The 17400-nt window shown below is 31.3% G+C and overlaps 1 protein-coding gene across 3 annotated transcripts in view; it reads left to right on the top strand.

The window, feature by feature from the left end:
- Nucleotides 1-17400, top strand: part of Rbbp5 (retinoblastoma binding protein 5) — a 372021-nt gene that overhangs the window by 317728 nt on the left and 36893 nt on the right. For all 3 annotated transcript variants that reach the window (XM_072534791.1, XM_072534790.1, XM_072534792.1), the window contains exon 8: nt 16920-17018. In XM_072534791.1, coding sequence (XP_072390892.1) covers nt 16920-17018 — 99 coding nt within the window. The remainder of the gene's footprint in view (nt 1-16919; nt 17019-17400) is intronic.

Here is a 17400-nt window from a genome sequence, read left to right on the forward strand (position 1 = left end):
ATTTCAAGAATATTCGTGAACATTAAAAATGATATAAATATGATGTGATTTGGATTCAAAATGGTCAGATGTTCAATATAGTAAGTTCAGTTTAGAGGTTAGTAAGTTGAGTAAAGATAATCAGTTATCAGTGATTCAGTATATTAGATGAAGATTAAGAAACAGAATTAAGAGAGTATTAATTGAAGATTAAAAATTATTTTATGTATATGGCGATTGGAGAATCGAAGAGAGTATTAATTGAAAATTAAAATTATATAATGTATATGGTGATTGGAGATTGGAAGAAAAAAAAGATTATTAGAAAGAAGAATAAATAGAAAAGAAGAAAGAACAATATTTACCGATTTATAAATACTATTAAGAAGAAAAATATTCTAAAATGGTGGAAGCTGATAATTAAAACATTGTGGTGTATTTGGCAAGGCAAGTTTACAAAAAGAATGATAGTCCAATCGTGACGTACGATACCTCAAATGATAGAATTTAACTAATAGAATACAATGAGATAGAAATCAAATACAGCAAAATATTAAAAGGGCCTTAGTTACGTATCTTCGTTTTTATTAGCCCAATCGTGGTACAGTACCTCAAATGATAGGATTTAACCAATCGAATACAATAAGAGAGAAAAATAAAATACATCAGCTTATCAAAAGGGCCTTAGTTATGTATCTGCGGTCCTATTAGTCCAATCGTGACGTACAGTACCTCAAATGGTAACATTTAACCAATAGAATACTACGACGTAGAAATCAAATACATCAACACGTCAAAAGGACCTTAGGTATATATCTTTGCTCCTATATATGTTATGTCAAAAGAGCCTTAGTTGCGTATCTCGGGTCCTATAGGTCTAATCAGGATATATGGAGCCTAAAATGATAGGATTTAACGAAGATAATACGATAGTGGAGAGAAATTCAACATGGCTGCATCTAATAACACCTTAAACTGGCAGCAATAAAACGAATTTACGCACAGAGGTATGTGGCATATTACGTGACAGGATTTAGCGAATACCATACGATTACGTCATACATCTCTTTGCATACGTCCACTTTTAGTTAACTACTTAGTATGTATTCAGTACTTAGCTTTACGGTGTTGAGGCATGGACTCTTAAACAGAAGAATGTTACAAATCTTGAAAGCTTTGAGATGTGGTGCTACTGCCGTATACTAAAAATAAGTTGAGTGGATAAAATTACAAATGAAGGGGTAATACGTAGAATACATAACGATCCAGAAGTTATACTGAATATAAAAAAGAGAAAACTTAAACACTTTGGCCACCTGATGAGTTAGTGATGAGTGAATTATTCAAAACAGCAGTAAATAAAATTAGAATCGCCCTAATGATATCCAATCTCCGATAGGAGAGGCACTCAAAGAAGAAAATATGAAAGACTCGAAAAATCTCCAACGTTCACTGTTAAACATATTCCTCCCGTTCACTGCACACATTTACTGCTCCTTGACGCTGTGACGAGAATGAGATAGGATTTAACAAATAAAATGACAGAAAACTAAACAAGACAGTGTGTCAAACGTGGAATGCGTCGTAGAACGTGAAATAGCGTCAAATTATATGATGGCCATAGACGTTTCTTTAATACCCAGCAAACGACTCGCTTTGTAAAGTTACATAGGCGGGATCTGTGCGAGAAAAAGTCGACCATTCGTTTTATAATCCAAAGGGGACCATACAATATTCAACGTTAAAATGTGACATAATGTAACGTTATGACAAATCTTTTTTCTCCCGCACGGGTGCATGCCTGTGTACCTATGCAAGGGGAGTCGTGCATAACCTTTAAGTTGATCGTAATACATAACTGCAACAACAAGTATGTTGACGGTTTGGGTTAGTATATACAGTGCATTCCGTACGTTTTTTAAACATGATTAGGAAATTGTTGACTGGAGGCTATTAAAGAAGTTCTTAAAATTTTTGCGGGTCACCCCCTTTTCTGTAAATGGAGTGAATATTGTTATCCGCTTAATTTTTTCCCCAGTTGAATAATTCCTGCTGGTATTTGGTCTAAGCTTACTTCTTTTCCCCATTTAAGCTGTTTCATAGCTAATTCTACTTCCTCTTTATAGTACCCTGTTCACCTGGCAATTTCGGACTATTTCATCTCTTATAACATAAAACAGCTGTTTCAGATATCTTTATCGCGTTTCCTTTTTTTATGCATGAATATGCTGCCGTTTTCATCTTTTACTATTTCATATGGAGCTACACGATTAACAATTCCAAAGCAAGAAAACACAAGTAACACTCCGAATTATACAACTAATAGTCGAAAAATGAAGAGCAAGAGTTAGATGACCAAGAAGCCGAAATCTTAATGACGAACACAAATATAATCGACTAATCAGACAATTAAGATCAGCGCTACATGACGCACGCAATGCCACATTTGAACACTACATTAGTACATTGTCTAAAGAAGATCATTCAGTATGGATACCAACAAAAACACTTAAAGAGACCTGAACAACACAACCCACAAATTAAGAAAGATGACGTTAGTTGAGGAAGATCAGACCAGGAAAAAATGTCAACATTTTCAGAATACCAGATAGTAATAATCAAGCAATAGAACACTGAAAACTTTTGTTTTTAACTGTACGCCCGTGAATGACTTACCATTTTTTAAATAACACCTAATATTGCACTTTTTTAGTGTATTTATTTCATGTTTCAAGATAATTCTTTTAGGAATATATTTATTTATAACATACGGTCTTATGGTCTTATTACGGCTTTCAGATTATACGACATAAATGTATCTTGTACCGCACTGCTAATTAAGAATTATGTTTGTAATGCGATAAGAGGTCCGGATATATGAGACACCAGTGACTCATGCCGCACTGATAAAAATCCGACAGGAATCTGCATTTCTATAAAAAAAATAGATTAATTTGTTTTGTGTATTAATTTAGTTTAGGTCGAACAAGAGTTGCAGTAAAAGATTTTTCTAAATATAAAGTGTAAACCATATTTCCAATGCTTTATGAAAGAGAACCAGTTTATAATATTCTGGACGACGTAATAACACCTTATTTTAGAATATTGGTCGATGAATTGAAATCATTGTTCAAGAAACGAATTATTCATGTGCAGATGTTTTACTCTAAAAACATGTAAAACTAAAATCTCGATTAAAAAAGTTGCAACCAGTTACTCTCGATGAAATTTAACCCCATTATTGATTTTACGAGTGATAAAATGGGTCGACAAAAGACCAGTTTTAATCCTTGCAACATTTAAACATAATAGTTGTATCTTGGTTTAATCAAATAAAAAGAAAAATTATACACAAGTACTAAAACCACAAATTATTCTCGATTATAACTTGGTGAAAAAGAGTGTTGATTATAGTGATCAAGTGGCTTCTTACCAATATATTGGCGTAAGCTCAATACGCAAAATTCTGAAGTGGTACCGGAAAGTGGCAATGGAATTAATATTTAATACCGCAGTAGTCAATGCTTAGTTGCTTCGCGAAGGCATTTACAAATAAAGAAATGTTGTAACCCTCATGACCAGTTACACCCAAAAATACCATCTAAGGCAAAGCGATGTAGATAATACAAAGAGAAGAAAGTGTACAAGATGTTACAAAGTTTTAAGAAGAAGCATGACTAGTAGAAAGGCCGATAGAAAAGTTAAAAAAGTTAAAACATATTCTGAAGAATGTGATGGCAAAACTGAAATATATCTAGTGTGCTTCAATGAAGCACATTAAAAAACAATTTTACTTATACAGGAACTATTATTGAGTAAAAACGTATTGTGCCTCAAGTGGCCTTATAGTATTGGAAGTCGTAAGTTGATAGTTTCCAGTAGAACGTTTTTATTGTTAATTACCTCCGTAAAAGTGAGTTATAGTATTTATAAAGAAAGGGATGTAAATAATATGCCTTCGACATCTAAAAAAGGTAGATGTGAACATAAACGTAGATTGACCACTGCTGAATTACAATCATTGTTAGAAGCATCGGGCGAGGACGATGTAGATTAAATGAATGGTGGAAGTGACTGACAAAATACTTGCACAAAGTCGTTCAGAAAAATCGAGGATTGCGTTTTGGAAAGAGACAACACAAATAGAATTTAAGACTTTTCTCGAGCTTATGTTCCATATGGGGACAATTAAAATGAACCGTCTGCATGACTACTGGAAAAGTATAGGTAACTTCTCTAATAGTGTTGACTTGACTAGACAATTGTTCATAGCCCATATGAAGAAATAACCGAATCCTCACTTGTTTAAGAAACTAAAAAAACGTTAAGTGGTCTAAAAACTAAAATGTCCCCTATTCAAACTGGTTTTTAATAAAAAATTTAATAATATGTTAAAAGTTTTTTTAATATACCCTAAAACTGAAAGCGCAAAGAATCGATTGCAAGTTACAAAATACTTATAGAGTCATACGAGTTTGGACAAGTACAGTTGTTTAAATAATCGCTTTCTGTGATAAACAAATTGAATAAATTGTAAAATATTTTTTGATCTGCTTGATATTTAGCACACTTTAATAACTCATCAATTGCCATGATTTCAAGTAGCTATATTATCTGTCGTTAGTCACAAAACAAAGATATTAACATTTATAAATTACTACAAACATATAATATCTTAGAGTTTATGGTTTTTTGGAATTATCTCAATTATTTATGTATTTAAATTTGGTATTTCTCTACATAGAAAACTTTTTATGGTCTACAACTTTTATTTAAATTATTTTTCTTTAGAATGTATACAAAACGTTTTATAAGCAAAATTTTTTATTTTGCCTTTTAAGATTGTTTAAGAAAACAAAGCAAAATCAACTGTACGTCTTTACGAATTTTTCGTCGGCTACCCCTCATACTATTTAGAATTTAAATTTCTGTAAGATTTTTTTAAACTATTTAGCGAGGTTCCGTGAACTACTTTCTTATGCCATGGTCAAAGTCAAATATTATTTTTTTATGTGATTAAGCCACAATTATTGGTCGATATTGAGATGAAAATTACATTTTTAATTAACTAATATTTAACGATACGATTTCCAATATTTAACCTTGTTTATTGTACAAATTATGTAAAAATGTGTATACACATTTTGTACAAAAAACGTTTTTTGAGAACGATTTCCTGAATTGAAATCAAAATGTTAAACATTAAATAATTAAAAATGTGATTCTCATCCCAATCACAACCAATATTTTTGACCTAATCCCATAAAAATCTAATATTTATCTTAAACTATTCACTGATAGCTTTGATTAAACAGCTTGGAAATTGAAATATGTAAAATATTCCTCTACACAACTCTCTGGGAAAAAATATCTAAATTGAATAAATATAACAACTGAACGTTGATATTATAAAAAAACTAGTTGGTTGACCCCAGCCGGTCGGCAGGTAGTTTCAATGTCTTCATTTGAACTTGACCCAAACTGATCGATATTTTTATGTTTTCAAATATTATTTAAGTATTAACACTGGCAACATCTATTGGCTTTAAAATGATACCAAATACAGTAATTTTACCTCCCAATGTTAAAATGATGGTTTGATGTAAAAAATTTAATTTTTAAAAAAATCGGATTATTGAAAAACCGACAACGGTGCCAAGCCTACAAAGGTGCACTAAACGAACATACACTTCTTGTGTATGTTCATATACATAAAGCACATAAACGAACTAAACTTGGTTGCCTACAAAGATGGTGCACTCAAATATATTTACAATATCATAATTATTAAAATAACCAAATACATTGCAAAATAAAAAACTTTTTAAACCTATATATATATATATATATATATATATATATATATATATATATATATATATATATATATATATATATATAATGTTATTTCCTGACTGTTATGTCCTGAATATTTAAATAGAAACTTTTTATTTCCTGGGTTTGTCAGTCTCATGTAAATAAAACTATTTAAATTTTGTTGTTGTTCAGAAAATCCATTAATGTATGGTAAGGATATATAGGATTTGTTGGAGTTAGTGACATTATTATTATTATTATTGCTAGGTATGGTTTGGGTTTGTTTTGGTATGGTATTGAAATTGGATTGATTTTTGATGATATAATTTCTTTTTTTAATAAGAGGGTTGTAAAATTCTGGTGGATAATTATTTTTTTTTAAAATATCTTTAACTATTCTCAAATTTGCGGAATGGTACTGTGGACTAGATAGTTTAATTGCTCTGTCAGTAAGACTGAACACAACACCTCTTTTATGAGCTATGAGTGCGTTGGTATTAAAATTTAGATATCTTCCGGACCAAACATCATTTGTAAACCACTTAGTTGTAATTTTATTATTTTCTTCTAGTTCATAAGTAAATTGAATATTACTATGAAAATTATTGAACATTTGAAAAGTATAATCGATTTCATGATCCGGAATGCAGAGTAAGCAGTCATCAACATATTGTTTGTAGAAATGTATGTTGTACTTCAATTTAGAGATGACTGTTGTTTCTAATATTTCCATTACTAAGTTTACCATTGGTGCTGAGATAGGTGAACCCATGGTCACTCCAGAAATCTGAGAATAGTATTCATTTTCATGTTGGAAGCATGTTGAATTAGGGCAGAATTTTACACCCTCTAGGAATTCTTCAAGAGGAAGAGAAGTATGTGTTTGGATGTCATTCCATCTAGTCTTGACACTGTTTAAAGCTATTTCAATTGGGACGTTAGTGTATAATGATTGATTTAAGTCGAAAGATATAAGTTTGTGATTGATTGGTACAGACTGTTTTGAAATAAAATTGTGAAAATCCCATGAATCCTGTATATGATAGTTGCTTTTACCAAAATGTCTGCAAAATATTTGGAGAGGTTGTATGTTGGACTTCCAATATTACTAATAATTGGGCGAAGAGGAATGTTGTTTTTATGTACTTTTGGAAGTCCATAAATATATGAAGATGTGCAATTGTGAGATATTAATTTATTGTTTTTTAAGTTTAACTATATGTATTTCTTATTACACCATTTGTTAATAAGAGAATTTAAACAATTTTGGATTTTATTTGTGAGATTTGTTTTTTCTTTTTTGTATATTACAGTATATTTGTTGGAGAACAAGATACTGGTACGTCACAAGTGAGGAGAGTAGGCAGATTGAGATCCCGAACTCGAATGGAATCATATCCCTCTTGATAATGGCTCTAAAATACGTTGAGTTTTAAATTCTCAACGCGGTTCTTCCCGAGAAGTCAGTAATTTTCATTTAACTGACCGTAGAAATTTATCCGAAATTGATATGGCCATTTGGTAACCTAGAATGTAATAAAACAAAAATTAGTGTCATACATACATATGTATATATATACACATGTATATACACATATATATATATATATATATATATATATATATATATATATATATATATATATATATATATATATATATATATATATATATATATATATATATATTAATAAGATCCCCAAATTTTAGATAAAATTAAAATTAGAAAGACCATTAAAAAAATCGAGAACACCCTGTATATAGAAATAGTTTAGTTGTACATGAGTGGTTTCCGAATAAGTGAATAAGTGATTTGGACAGTTTTCTCCAATAAAAAAGACAATACGGTTTGGACATGAGCAGTTAGATTTAGTACACAACTATTTGAAATTTGCGGTTATAATAGATTAGAAGGTAATAAGTAAGGATTATTGGTTATTGAGTTTTCTCCTTTATAAAAGTTAAAAAAAGAATTCAAGTTCGTTTAAAGGAAAGTATTTTAACGTCAGGTAATTTTTGGAAAAACAAAAAAAATTTTATGAACTAAGAATCCGATGATGCGTTGGATGACAGGTGATTGTCAAAATAACTGTCAAACTAGAATGCGAATTGAGAGATGCTCCTAAAAAAATTATTAATTTTTGGTGGTTTTCTGATATTATAGAAAAGATATTCTAATTTAGAATTTATAAGAAGTAGTGTTTAGTGTTTTGTGTGGAAAATTAAGCAGCCATTGTGGTAAGCAGAGACGAATGCCAGTAGAAATAGAGGCATTACTGTAAGTACACACAGATATATTTTCGTTGTGTCTGAGAGGAAGCAGTTTGTTTATCTTGGAGTTTGGAGATTGTGGTAAAGACATCACGACATTTTCACATACTGTTTGTCTTTTTCTTTTATTATCAAAAGAAACAGTAGGCGGAATAGCGAGCAGGGAAATTGATAGGATCCGGGAAGTAAATTGCGATCTGGTCAGAGCACAATCCAAGCAAAGGAACCAATAATTCTTTCAAAAATTTTTATATTAAGAGATATTTGATTTAGAAATATGTGTAGTTAAATTTTATTGATTATTAAGGGATGTGTGATTTGATGGATGATTGATTATATTTTTTTTATTGTATTTATAGTGTATGGTGTAAGATTTATCCTCAACGGAATTTTCAATTAATTTGATGTATTTTAAAATAAAGGACAATTGTTATAATATCAGAATTGATTGTCTAGTATTTCTTTTTTTCTTTTTGTTGATCTTTCTTAAATGGAACTAGCAGAAGATACTTTGAAGCCACGTTTTAATTAAAAAAAAATATATATAAAAATTATTTTCAGCCCCGAGATATTTTTTGCTTTTGATTTGTTCGATAAAGATAAATTTATTACATTTCAGACTATATAAGTAGGTTTACCATTATAAGCAAATCACAACAATTGGCGCCCAGAACGTGAGGGCTGATAAAAAAGTATTACTAGTTACATTTGGAAAGAGATACAATTTGAAAAATAAAAACAACAGGTAGTTATAGTTTTTTTTGGTCCAGTGAATAATAATTTGGTACATTTTTTTATGACATTTAAAATTTTTATCTAAATTTACATTTTCTAACAATTTATTTAATTTTTTTTTTTATTGACGTTTGATAACATTTGAAAATGTTTGACAAATATTTATATTTGGGTGAACGGAGGATTTGCCGTATTTGCAACAAATCGAGGAAATTTAAAGTTGGCATTTGGCGGGGATAATATTTCAAGAGATAAACAAATGGCTGCAACGAGAAGCAAAAGTAAAGAAAACAAAAAACAAGAATAACATTTAGAACAAGAAGAACATTTAGAACAAGAAGACATTTTCGAAACAACAATTATGGAGAGAGAGAGTCAGGAATTATCAGGATTAGAGAAAATATTACAACTGATGCAAATACAATCACAAAAAATGGATAGAAATCAACAAGAAACCTCAAAGAAAATAGAGGAATCACAACAACAAATGAAACAAACAATGGAAGAAACAAAACAAACAATAAATAAAAATCAACAGGAAACAAAACAAGCCATAGAGGAGAACAACAAAAAATGGAGGAACGCATAGAAAAATATGAAAAGGAAATAAAAGGATGTTTGACAATGATGAAGAACGAGATGGGACAGCAAGAAATGAGAATTAAAGATCAAATGAAAGAACAAGAAAGAAAAATTCAAAATACAATGAAGGAGATAAAGAACGATCATAAAAAGGAGCTAGAGAAATTGGAAATCAAATTTGAAAATGCGTTACAAGAAGACAACCGAGAAATAGAAGAAAAAGTTAAGCAGAACGAAAGACAAATTGCGGAAATCAAGACGCAACAAAATTTTGGAGAAAGAAGGGAAATGCTTATCCATAGTACAGATGATGTGAAATAAGGTTTGGCGGGGACGTAAAAAAATTACACCCAGTAATTTTCATAAATAATTTAAAGAAGAAAGTGCGGTACATCGGTAACTTCGAAACAGCCAAAGAAACGATAAGGAACCATCTTAAAGATGAGGCGAGTTTATGGTTTGACAGTAAAGAAGAGGAATTTACCAATTGGGAAAACTTTGAGAAAAGATTTTTGAACTATTTCTGGGGCAAAATACAGCAATTGCAGATCAACAAAGAACTGCAGAACGGAAAATATAATGAAAAGTTGGGAGTATCAGAAAAAGTCTATGCTTTACAGATCTACAACAACGCCAAACATTTAGAGTACAATTATTCTTCGGAACAATTGGTAGAATTGATTGCCAGACAGTTTGAGGAAACATTAGAAGACCACATTACTTTGCAAAATTACAAAGACATTGATAGTCTCTGTCAATTTTTACAAATAAGAGAATCACATTTACGAGACAGAAAAACTAGAAGACTACAAGAAATGCAGGAAAACAGAGATAGGAGACAAAATTATCGTCAAGGCCGACCTAAAAGAGAATTTATTCCGAGAAGAGAATACGAAAATAGAGAAAACAGGAGAGAGAGATACGAATCCAGGAACCAGCAAGGAAACCGAGACAGATACAGAGAAAACCACAATAGAAATATATACACAGACTATAAAGAAAATAACAATTACAGGAGGACAAATGAACAAGGATATAGGGACAACAGATACGAATCCGAAAGGCCAGGAGGAATGAGAAGAGAGGTAAATAACACACAAATAGAAAAATACGGAGAAGAGAGACAATGCGAGGACAGAAGAAGTACAGAAAGACAACAGGAGGATTTTCGCGAAGGCGCTCACTAAAAACAAAGAAAAACACAGGAATTTTTTGTCACCCAAAGGAATTTATAAAACTCGCAGGACATAAGGACAAAGAAAATGGATCAAATTTAAAATATATAAACGGGTTTATAAATGAGACACCCATAAAAATTTTGATAGATTCGGGTTCTGAAATTTCGCTGGTAAATAGAAAGTTGATAGAAGAAGTTAATTTGACCAATTTAATTTATAAAATACCTATGGTAAATTTAGTGGGCGCGAATAAACGAACGTTAGCAACGATAAATGAAGGGATACGAATTAGGATACGATTGGGAAAGAAATTTTTTTCACTACAATGTGTGATAATGCCAAATATGTCGCATGATATGATAGTAGGAGTAGACGAATTATCGGAAAAGCATATAGTGTTGGATTTTAATAATAAAACCATGAAAATCGAGAATGAAATGATAGAATTGGAAGAAAAATTGGATAAGGACAAGGACAATGAAACAAGGAATATAGATGAAGCGGATGAAAAAAGAATAGTAGAAATGAATTTGGCAACGAAACAAGGACAAAGAAACATGAGAAGATGCAAGCAGAGAAGTATAAAAGAAGTTAATGCCTGGCATTCCTCAAAAGAGACGAGTCCAGAAGAAGAAGAAAAGGAAAATATAGAAGAATTTAAAGAATGGCATTCCTCATATGAGACGAGCCCAGAAGAAGAAAAAGAAAAGAGAAAGGAAGAAAAGGAAAGAAAGTTAAAAGAAGGCAGTCATACATGGGATGTATGGAATCCAGGGAGCATAAACGAAAAGCGAGATGATAAGTTAGAAACAACTGTATTTGAAGAAGAAGTGTATGCAAACGAGGACACCGAATACGCGGTAAATATATGTAAACAAGATAAGGAGAACGAAAGAGAACTAATTTGCGGAGAAGGACAAGAAAAGGAGATGCGTTTGATGTTAAAAAACTACGAAAATTTAATAAACGAAGAAAATAGAGTGGCCAGAAATTACGAGCATACATTGAGGTGAAAAATTTGGGAAGTTTTCGTTCAAAAACATACCCTATCCCGTATAAATATCGACAAGACGTGAAAAGAGAAATCGAGAAAATGTTGGAAGATCAGATCATAGAGAGATGTGATTCACCCTATGTCAATCCAATAGTGATAGTGAAGAAAAGCAGTGGAGATTTAAGGCTATGTTTAGATGCGAGAAACATCAACCAGCATACAGTATCCCAATATGAATCACCATTAAATATTGAGGCTATTTTTGGAAGAATAACTGGGTCACATAATTTTTTCCAAAATTGATTTAAAACATAGTTTTTGGTTGATTTCATTAGCAGAAAAATGCCGAAATTATATAGCTTTTTCAATTGATGGGATAGTATATCGTTTCAAGGTAGTTCCTTTTGGATTGCAAAGTGCATGCGCAGCACTGGTGAGAGCTCTGCACACCATTCTCAACCGTCATGAAGATTTTATTGTCCACTATATAGACGATTTATTGATTTTTTCTCCGGATACGCAAAGTCATTTGAAACACATTAAATTGGTGCTGGAAGAATTGGATCAGGCTGGTTTGAAACTAAACATAGAAAAATGCCAATTTTTTCAAAAGGAAGTAGTGTATTTGGGGTTTAAACTGGACACGAGCGGAATTACTTTAGCGGAAGACCGAGTAAATTTAATAAATGATTATCCGAGACCGAAAAATTTGAAAACTTTGAGAGGTTTTCTCGGAATGGTGAATTACTTTAAAAAACTAATCCCAGATATAATCGAGAAACAAATACCGCTAATTAAATTACTAAAAAAAGGAGTTAGATGGAATTGGAAGGAAGAACAAGAAAAAGCTTTCTTAAGATTAAAAGAAGAGTTCTCAAAAGAAATCAAGGTGTATCATCCTATTTACCACCAACCATTTATTCTGAGAACCGATGCTTCAATTCAAAAATTTGCTGGGGTTTTATCACAAATACAGAATGAACAGGAAGTTCCGATATGTTTTATTTCTCGAGTAACGAAAACGCATGAAAGAAAATATAGCGTTACTGAACTCGAATTCGCGAGTGTACTATTTTGTGTTAAGAAGCTACGATTCTACCTATTGGGAGCGAAATTTACAATCGAGACGGATCATGCCGCTTTAGTCCACATCATGAAGAATCGATTAGTAAATAACAGAATACATCGAGGAATTTTGTTACTACAAGAGTACGATTTTGAATTCAAGTACATCAGAGGAAAGGACAATATCATAGCCGATGCTTTAACCCGGGATGAAGAAACAGGAAAAAAGGATACGATTGAATTGCATGTAGGTTTAAACCGATTGGCGCAAGAAGACGGTATTTTCTCGCTTAATGAAATAAGAAGGAATCAAGAAGGTTTGGAGTAAAAGGATAAAAGAAGAGCATAAAGAGAAGACGATATTTTCTTTAAAAGAATTAAAGGAAAAGAATTATATTTGGTGACACAAACACTGGCCGAGAAACTGATGGAAAACCTACATGTAAATAACGGACATATTGGAGCCCGGAAAGTATGGTTAGTTTTCCGTGAAAATTATATTTGTCGACAAGATTATTGTATAGCTAAGAAGATGACCCAAAAGTGCAGTAAATGTCAAATATATAAAAGTAAGAATTACAAAAATAAAAATGTCGCCAAAAACATCGTATCCCGAAACAAATTGGACATCGTAGCAATCGATATGTTGAGTGATTTAATCATAACAAATCAACGAAATAAACACATCCTGGTAATGGTAGATGTATTTTCAAAATATGTGAAATTGTATAGTTGTCGCACGACAAAAGGAGTCAAATATTGAGAAAAATCGACGATTTCATAGATTCCGTAGGAACGCCAAGGAGGATTGTATTGGACAACGCGACGTATTTTGGAAACGATCGTTTAAAAGGACAGCTGAGGGAAAGAGGAGTAGAGACAAATTTTGTCAGCATTCGTCACCCTCAGAGCAATCCGTCGGAAAGATTTATCCAAGAGGTAACAAAATTTCTTCGTATTGCTACAGATGGACAACATAACCGATGGGACAGAAAAATAACCGAAATAGAAAAATATTTAAATACGATCCCGAGCACGGTGACAAAAGAAACCCCGGAATATGTTATGAAAGGAATCATGCAAGAGAGGCCGTGAAGACTGCAAAGAAGTAATGAGAAATACGTCCAAAGACAGGACCGTAACAGGAAAAGAAGGCCTGTCACTTTTCAGGTTGGCGAAAAGGTGCTGGTGAGAGCGCTGAGAGTATCCAACATCACCAACAATGTTTGTGCTAAGCTAATGCCGGTGTTTGAGGGTCCATATATCGTAAATAATGAAAACGGTGTAAATAGTTATGTCTTGAGACATATGGATTCTGAAAGAATCAGAGGAATTTTCAATATTAACGATGTATACAAATATCATGAATAGAAAACGAAAATGTTTTTTTTTAAGTAGAAATACAATTTTTGATTTAATCAATTTGGGTAATCTCATTAGTTTGAAATTAAGTGTTGACGCGAGAAAATTGGTTGCATATGCGGAAAATTTTCATCTTTTCACCAGGCGGGGAGTTAATAAGATCCCCAAATTTTAGATAAAATTAAAATTAGAAAGACCATTAAAAAAAATCGAGAACACCCTGTATATAGAAATAGTTTAGTTGTACATGAGTGGTTTCCGAATAAGTGAATAAGTGATTTGGACAGTTTTCTCCAATAAAAAAGACAATACGGTTTGGACATAAGCAGTTAGATTTAGTACACAACTATTTGAAATTTGCGGTTATAATAGATTAGAAGGTAATAAGTAAGGATTATTGGTTATTGAGTTTTCTCCTTTATAAAAGTTAAAAAAAGAATTCAAGTTCGTTTAAAGGAAAGTATTTTAACGTCAGGTAATTTTTGGAAAAACAAAAAAAATTTTATGAACTAAGAATCCGATGATGCGTTGGATGACAGGTGATTGTCAAAATAACTGTCAAACTAGAATGCGAATTGAGAGATGCTCCTAAAAAAATTATTAATTTTTGGTGGTTTTCTGATATTATAGAAAAGATATTCTAATTTAGAATTTATAAGAAGTAGTGTTTAGTGTTTTGTGTGGAAAATTAAGCAGCCATTGTGGTAAGCAGAGACGAATGCCAGTAGAAATAGAGGCATTACTGTAAGTACACACAAATATATTTTCGTTGTGTCTGAGAGGAAGCAGTTTGTTTATCTTGGAGTTTGGAGATTGTGGTAAAGACATCACGACATTTTCACATACTGTTTGTCTTTTTCTTTTATTATCAAAAGAAACAGTAGGCGGAATAGCGAGCAGGGAAATTGATAGGATCCGGGAAGTAAATTGCGATCTGGTCAGAGCACAATCCAAGCAAAGGAACCAGTAATTCTTTCAAAAAATTTTATATTAAGAGATATTTGATTTAGAAATATGTGTAGTTAAATTTTATTGATTATTAAGGGATGTGTGATTTGATGGATGATTGATTATATTTTTTTTATTCTATTTATAGTGTATGGTGTAAGATTTATCCTCAACGGAATTTTCAATTAATTTGATGTATTTTAAAATAAAGGACAATTGTTATAATATCAGAATTGATTGTCTAGTATTTCTTTTTTTCTTTTTGTTGATCTTTCTTAAATGGAACTAGCAGAAGATACTTTGAAGCCACGTTTTAATTAAAAAAAAATATATATATAAAAATTATTTTCAGCCCTGAGATATTTTTTGCTTTTGATTTGTTTGATAAAGATAAATTTATTACATTTCAGACTATATAAGTAGGTTTACCATTATAAGCAAATCACAACAATATATATATATATATATATATATACACGTACATACATACAAAACCAAATTTTAGTGCACCAGTAATACCAACTGCCAACTGATCCTGCTTAGACCGTTTCCGCGTATACTGTGGGTATAAAAACAGAGCTACACAGGGCAAGACCAGTCGTCACTCGACAGTGAGGAGTAGGCAGATTGAGATGTCAGTGCCGTTTGATGGTTCTCGTATTTCTGGAGAACAAGATCCTGGTATGTCACGAGTGAGGGGAGAAGGCAGATTGACATCCTGAACTCGAACAGAACGATATGGCTTGATAATGGCTTCAAAATGGGTGCTGAAACGTCGGGTTTTAAATTCTCAACGCGTTTATTCCCGAAAACTCAGTAATTTTCATTTACCTTGAAACTGAAACACTTGATACTTCGTCAAATACCTGTCAAATGACTCAAAAACTCTACTTAAAGCTGTTTCTAGTCTCACGAGATCAAGACCTTATCAAATGGTCTTATAAGCCATCATCATGGCGCTTAATGCAGTTAAAAATATTTACAAAAAATAAGCAGTTGCAATTTATTTACCTTTTGGTGGTTTCTACCAAGAAAATCATAGTTTAGGATGTGTATCAAAATAAATGTATCAGTAAAACAACAATTACATTTTATGTTTCAAATATTTACCGAATTTATGTATCATATGCATTCCATATCAAAATTTATATATTTAAGCAGAAACGATCATCCATATTTAAACATAGGTTTTATTACGAATTTCTATTTCTTGTACTATCTGTTAATTGATGTTCAGCCTTCGCCTTTCGCCTTTCCATCGTTTATTCTTATTTTATGTTTAGCGCCACGATATAGCGGTCTTCACATCGATTCTCCATCAATTCGTTTTGTCATCATATATTTATTCCAAACAAGTTTAAATTAAAAACTGCACGAAAAATAACTAGGTAACAAAATATAGACATTAAATGAAAAGTAAAAAATTTAAAGAATATCTGTAGATAAAAGATATAGGTAGACAAACAGAAAAATAGAAAAGATCGAAACTAGAATTCTCGAACTGTTAAAATTTAAAAGTCATCATAAATGTTATCCAATTAATAACAATATTGAATCATTTGTTTAAATGTTTATTCTAGATACTTTTCGTTTTAAAATAATTTCATATAAATAGAATCTCGGATTTTTATAATTATCCATTTACGCGACGCGTAGAGTCCGTTATACAACATCCAAACTTTTCCAAATTTATTAAAATCCATAAAAATAATAAATAAATAACAAAATTTCTTTACTCAATTTTAAAAATATTTAAATTTTAAAATACAGAAAACAGTAGCTAGTCTGCAGTACCACGTTTTTTATTTCTTTTAAAATTTATGAACACTTATTCAGATTAGACTAGTTTTGTCCATGCCACCGTGTATTAAATGTGTTAGTACTAAAGGTTAATTATTTTAATTCAGTACAAATAATAGTTAACGAAATATTTTATACATGCGTACTATTATATTATTTATTAAGAGAGAGTATTTTTTTAATTCTAGGTAGACGTATCGACAGTCGATCCTGTAGCCGCTTTTTGTAGTTCTGACGAAGAAAATGAAAATTCAGATTGCTTACAATTTTTACCAATAGCTCCAGAGGTAATTTAAATTAGTTTTTATGACCCAAAATATAATAATAATAATAAGAGAAAGTTTTAATGATAATGGGATTGTTAATATTGAGTCACATATGAATGCATATGGTGTTCAGTAAATACATTTTTGGGTGTTGAATTTTACATTTTTTTTAAAATTTTGTTTAAACATTTTAAAATTCCGGTCACTTACTAGATTGTGAAGGAGAACAAGGAAAGCTTTAACTGAAGTTACTATTTTGTATATATGGATAGTTTGGAACAGAAGTGATCCAAGTGACATTTTTGTTAGTTTTGCGTTAGACCCATTTCTGACCTCCACGATACTGACTTTAACTTATTGCAGAACTAAACCACATCACATGTTATTCTTGTTATTCTATAAT

Source organism: Diabrotica undecimpunctata, chromosome 6, assembly GCF_040954645.1.
Source record: "Diabrotica undecimpunctata isolate CICGRU chromosome 6, icDiaUnde3, whole genome shotgun sequence".
NCBI classification, from domain to species: Eukaryota; Metazoa; Arthropoda; class Insecta; order Coleoptera; family Chrysomelidae; genus Diabrotica; species Diabrotica undecimpunctata.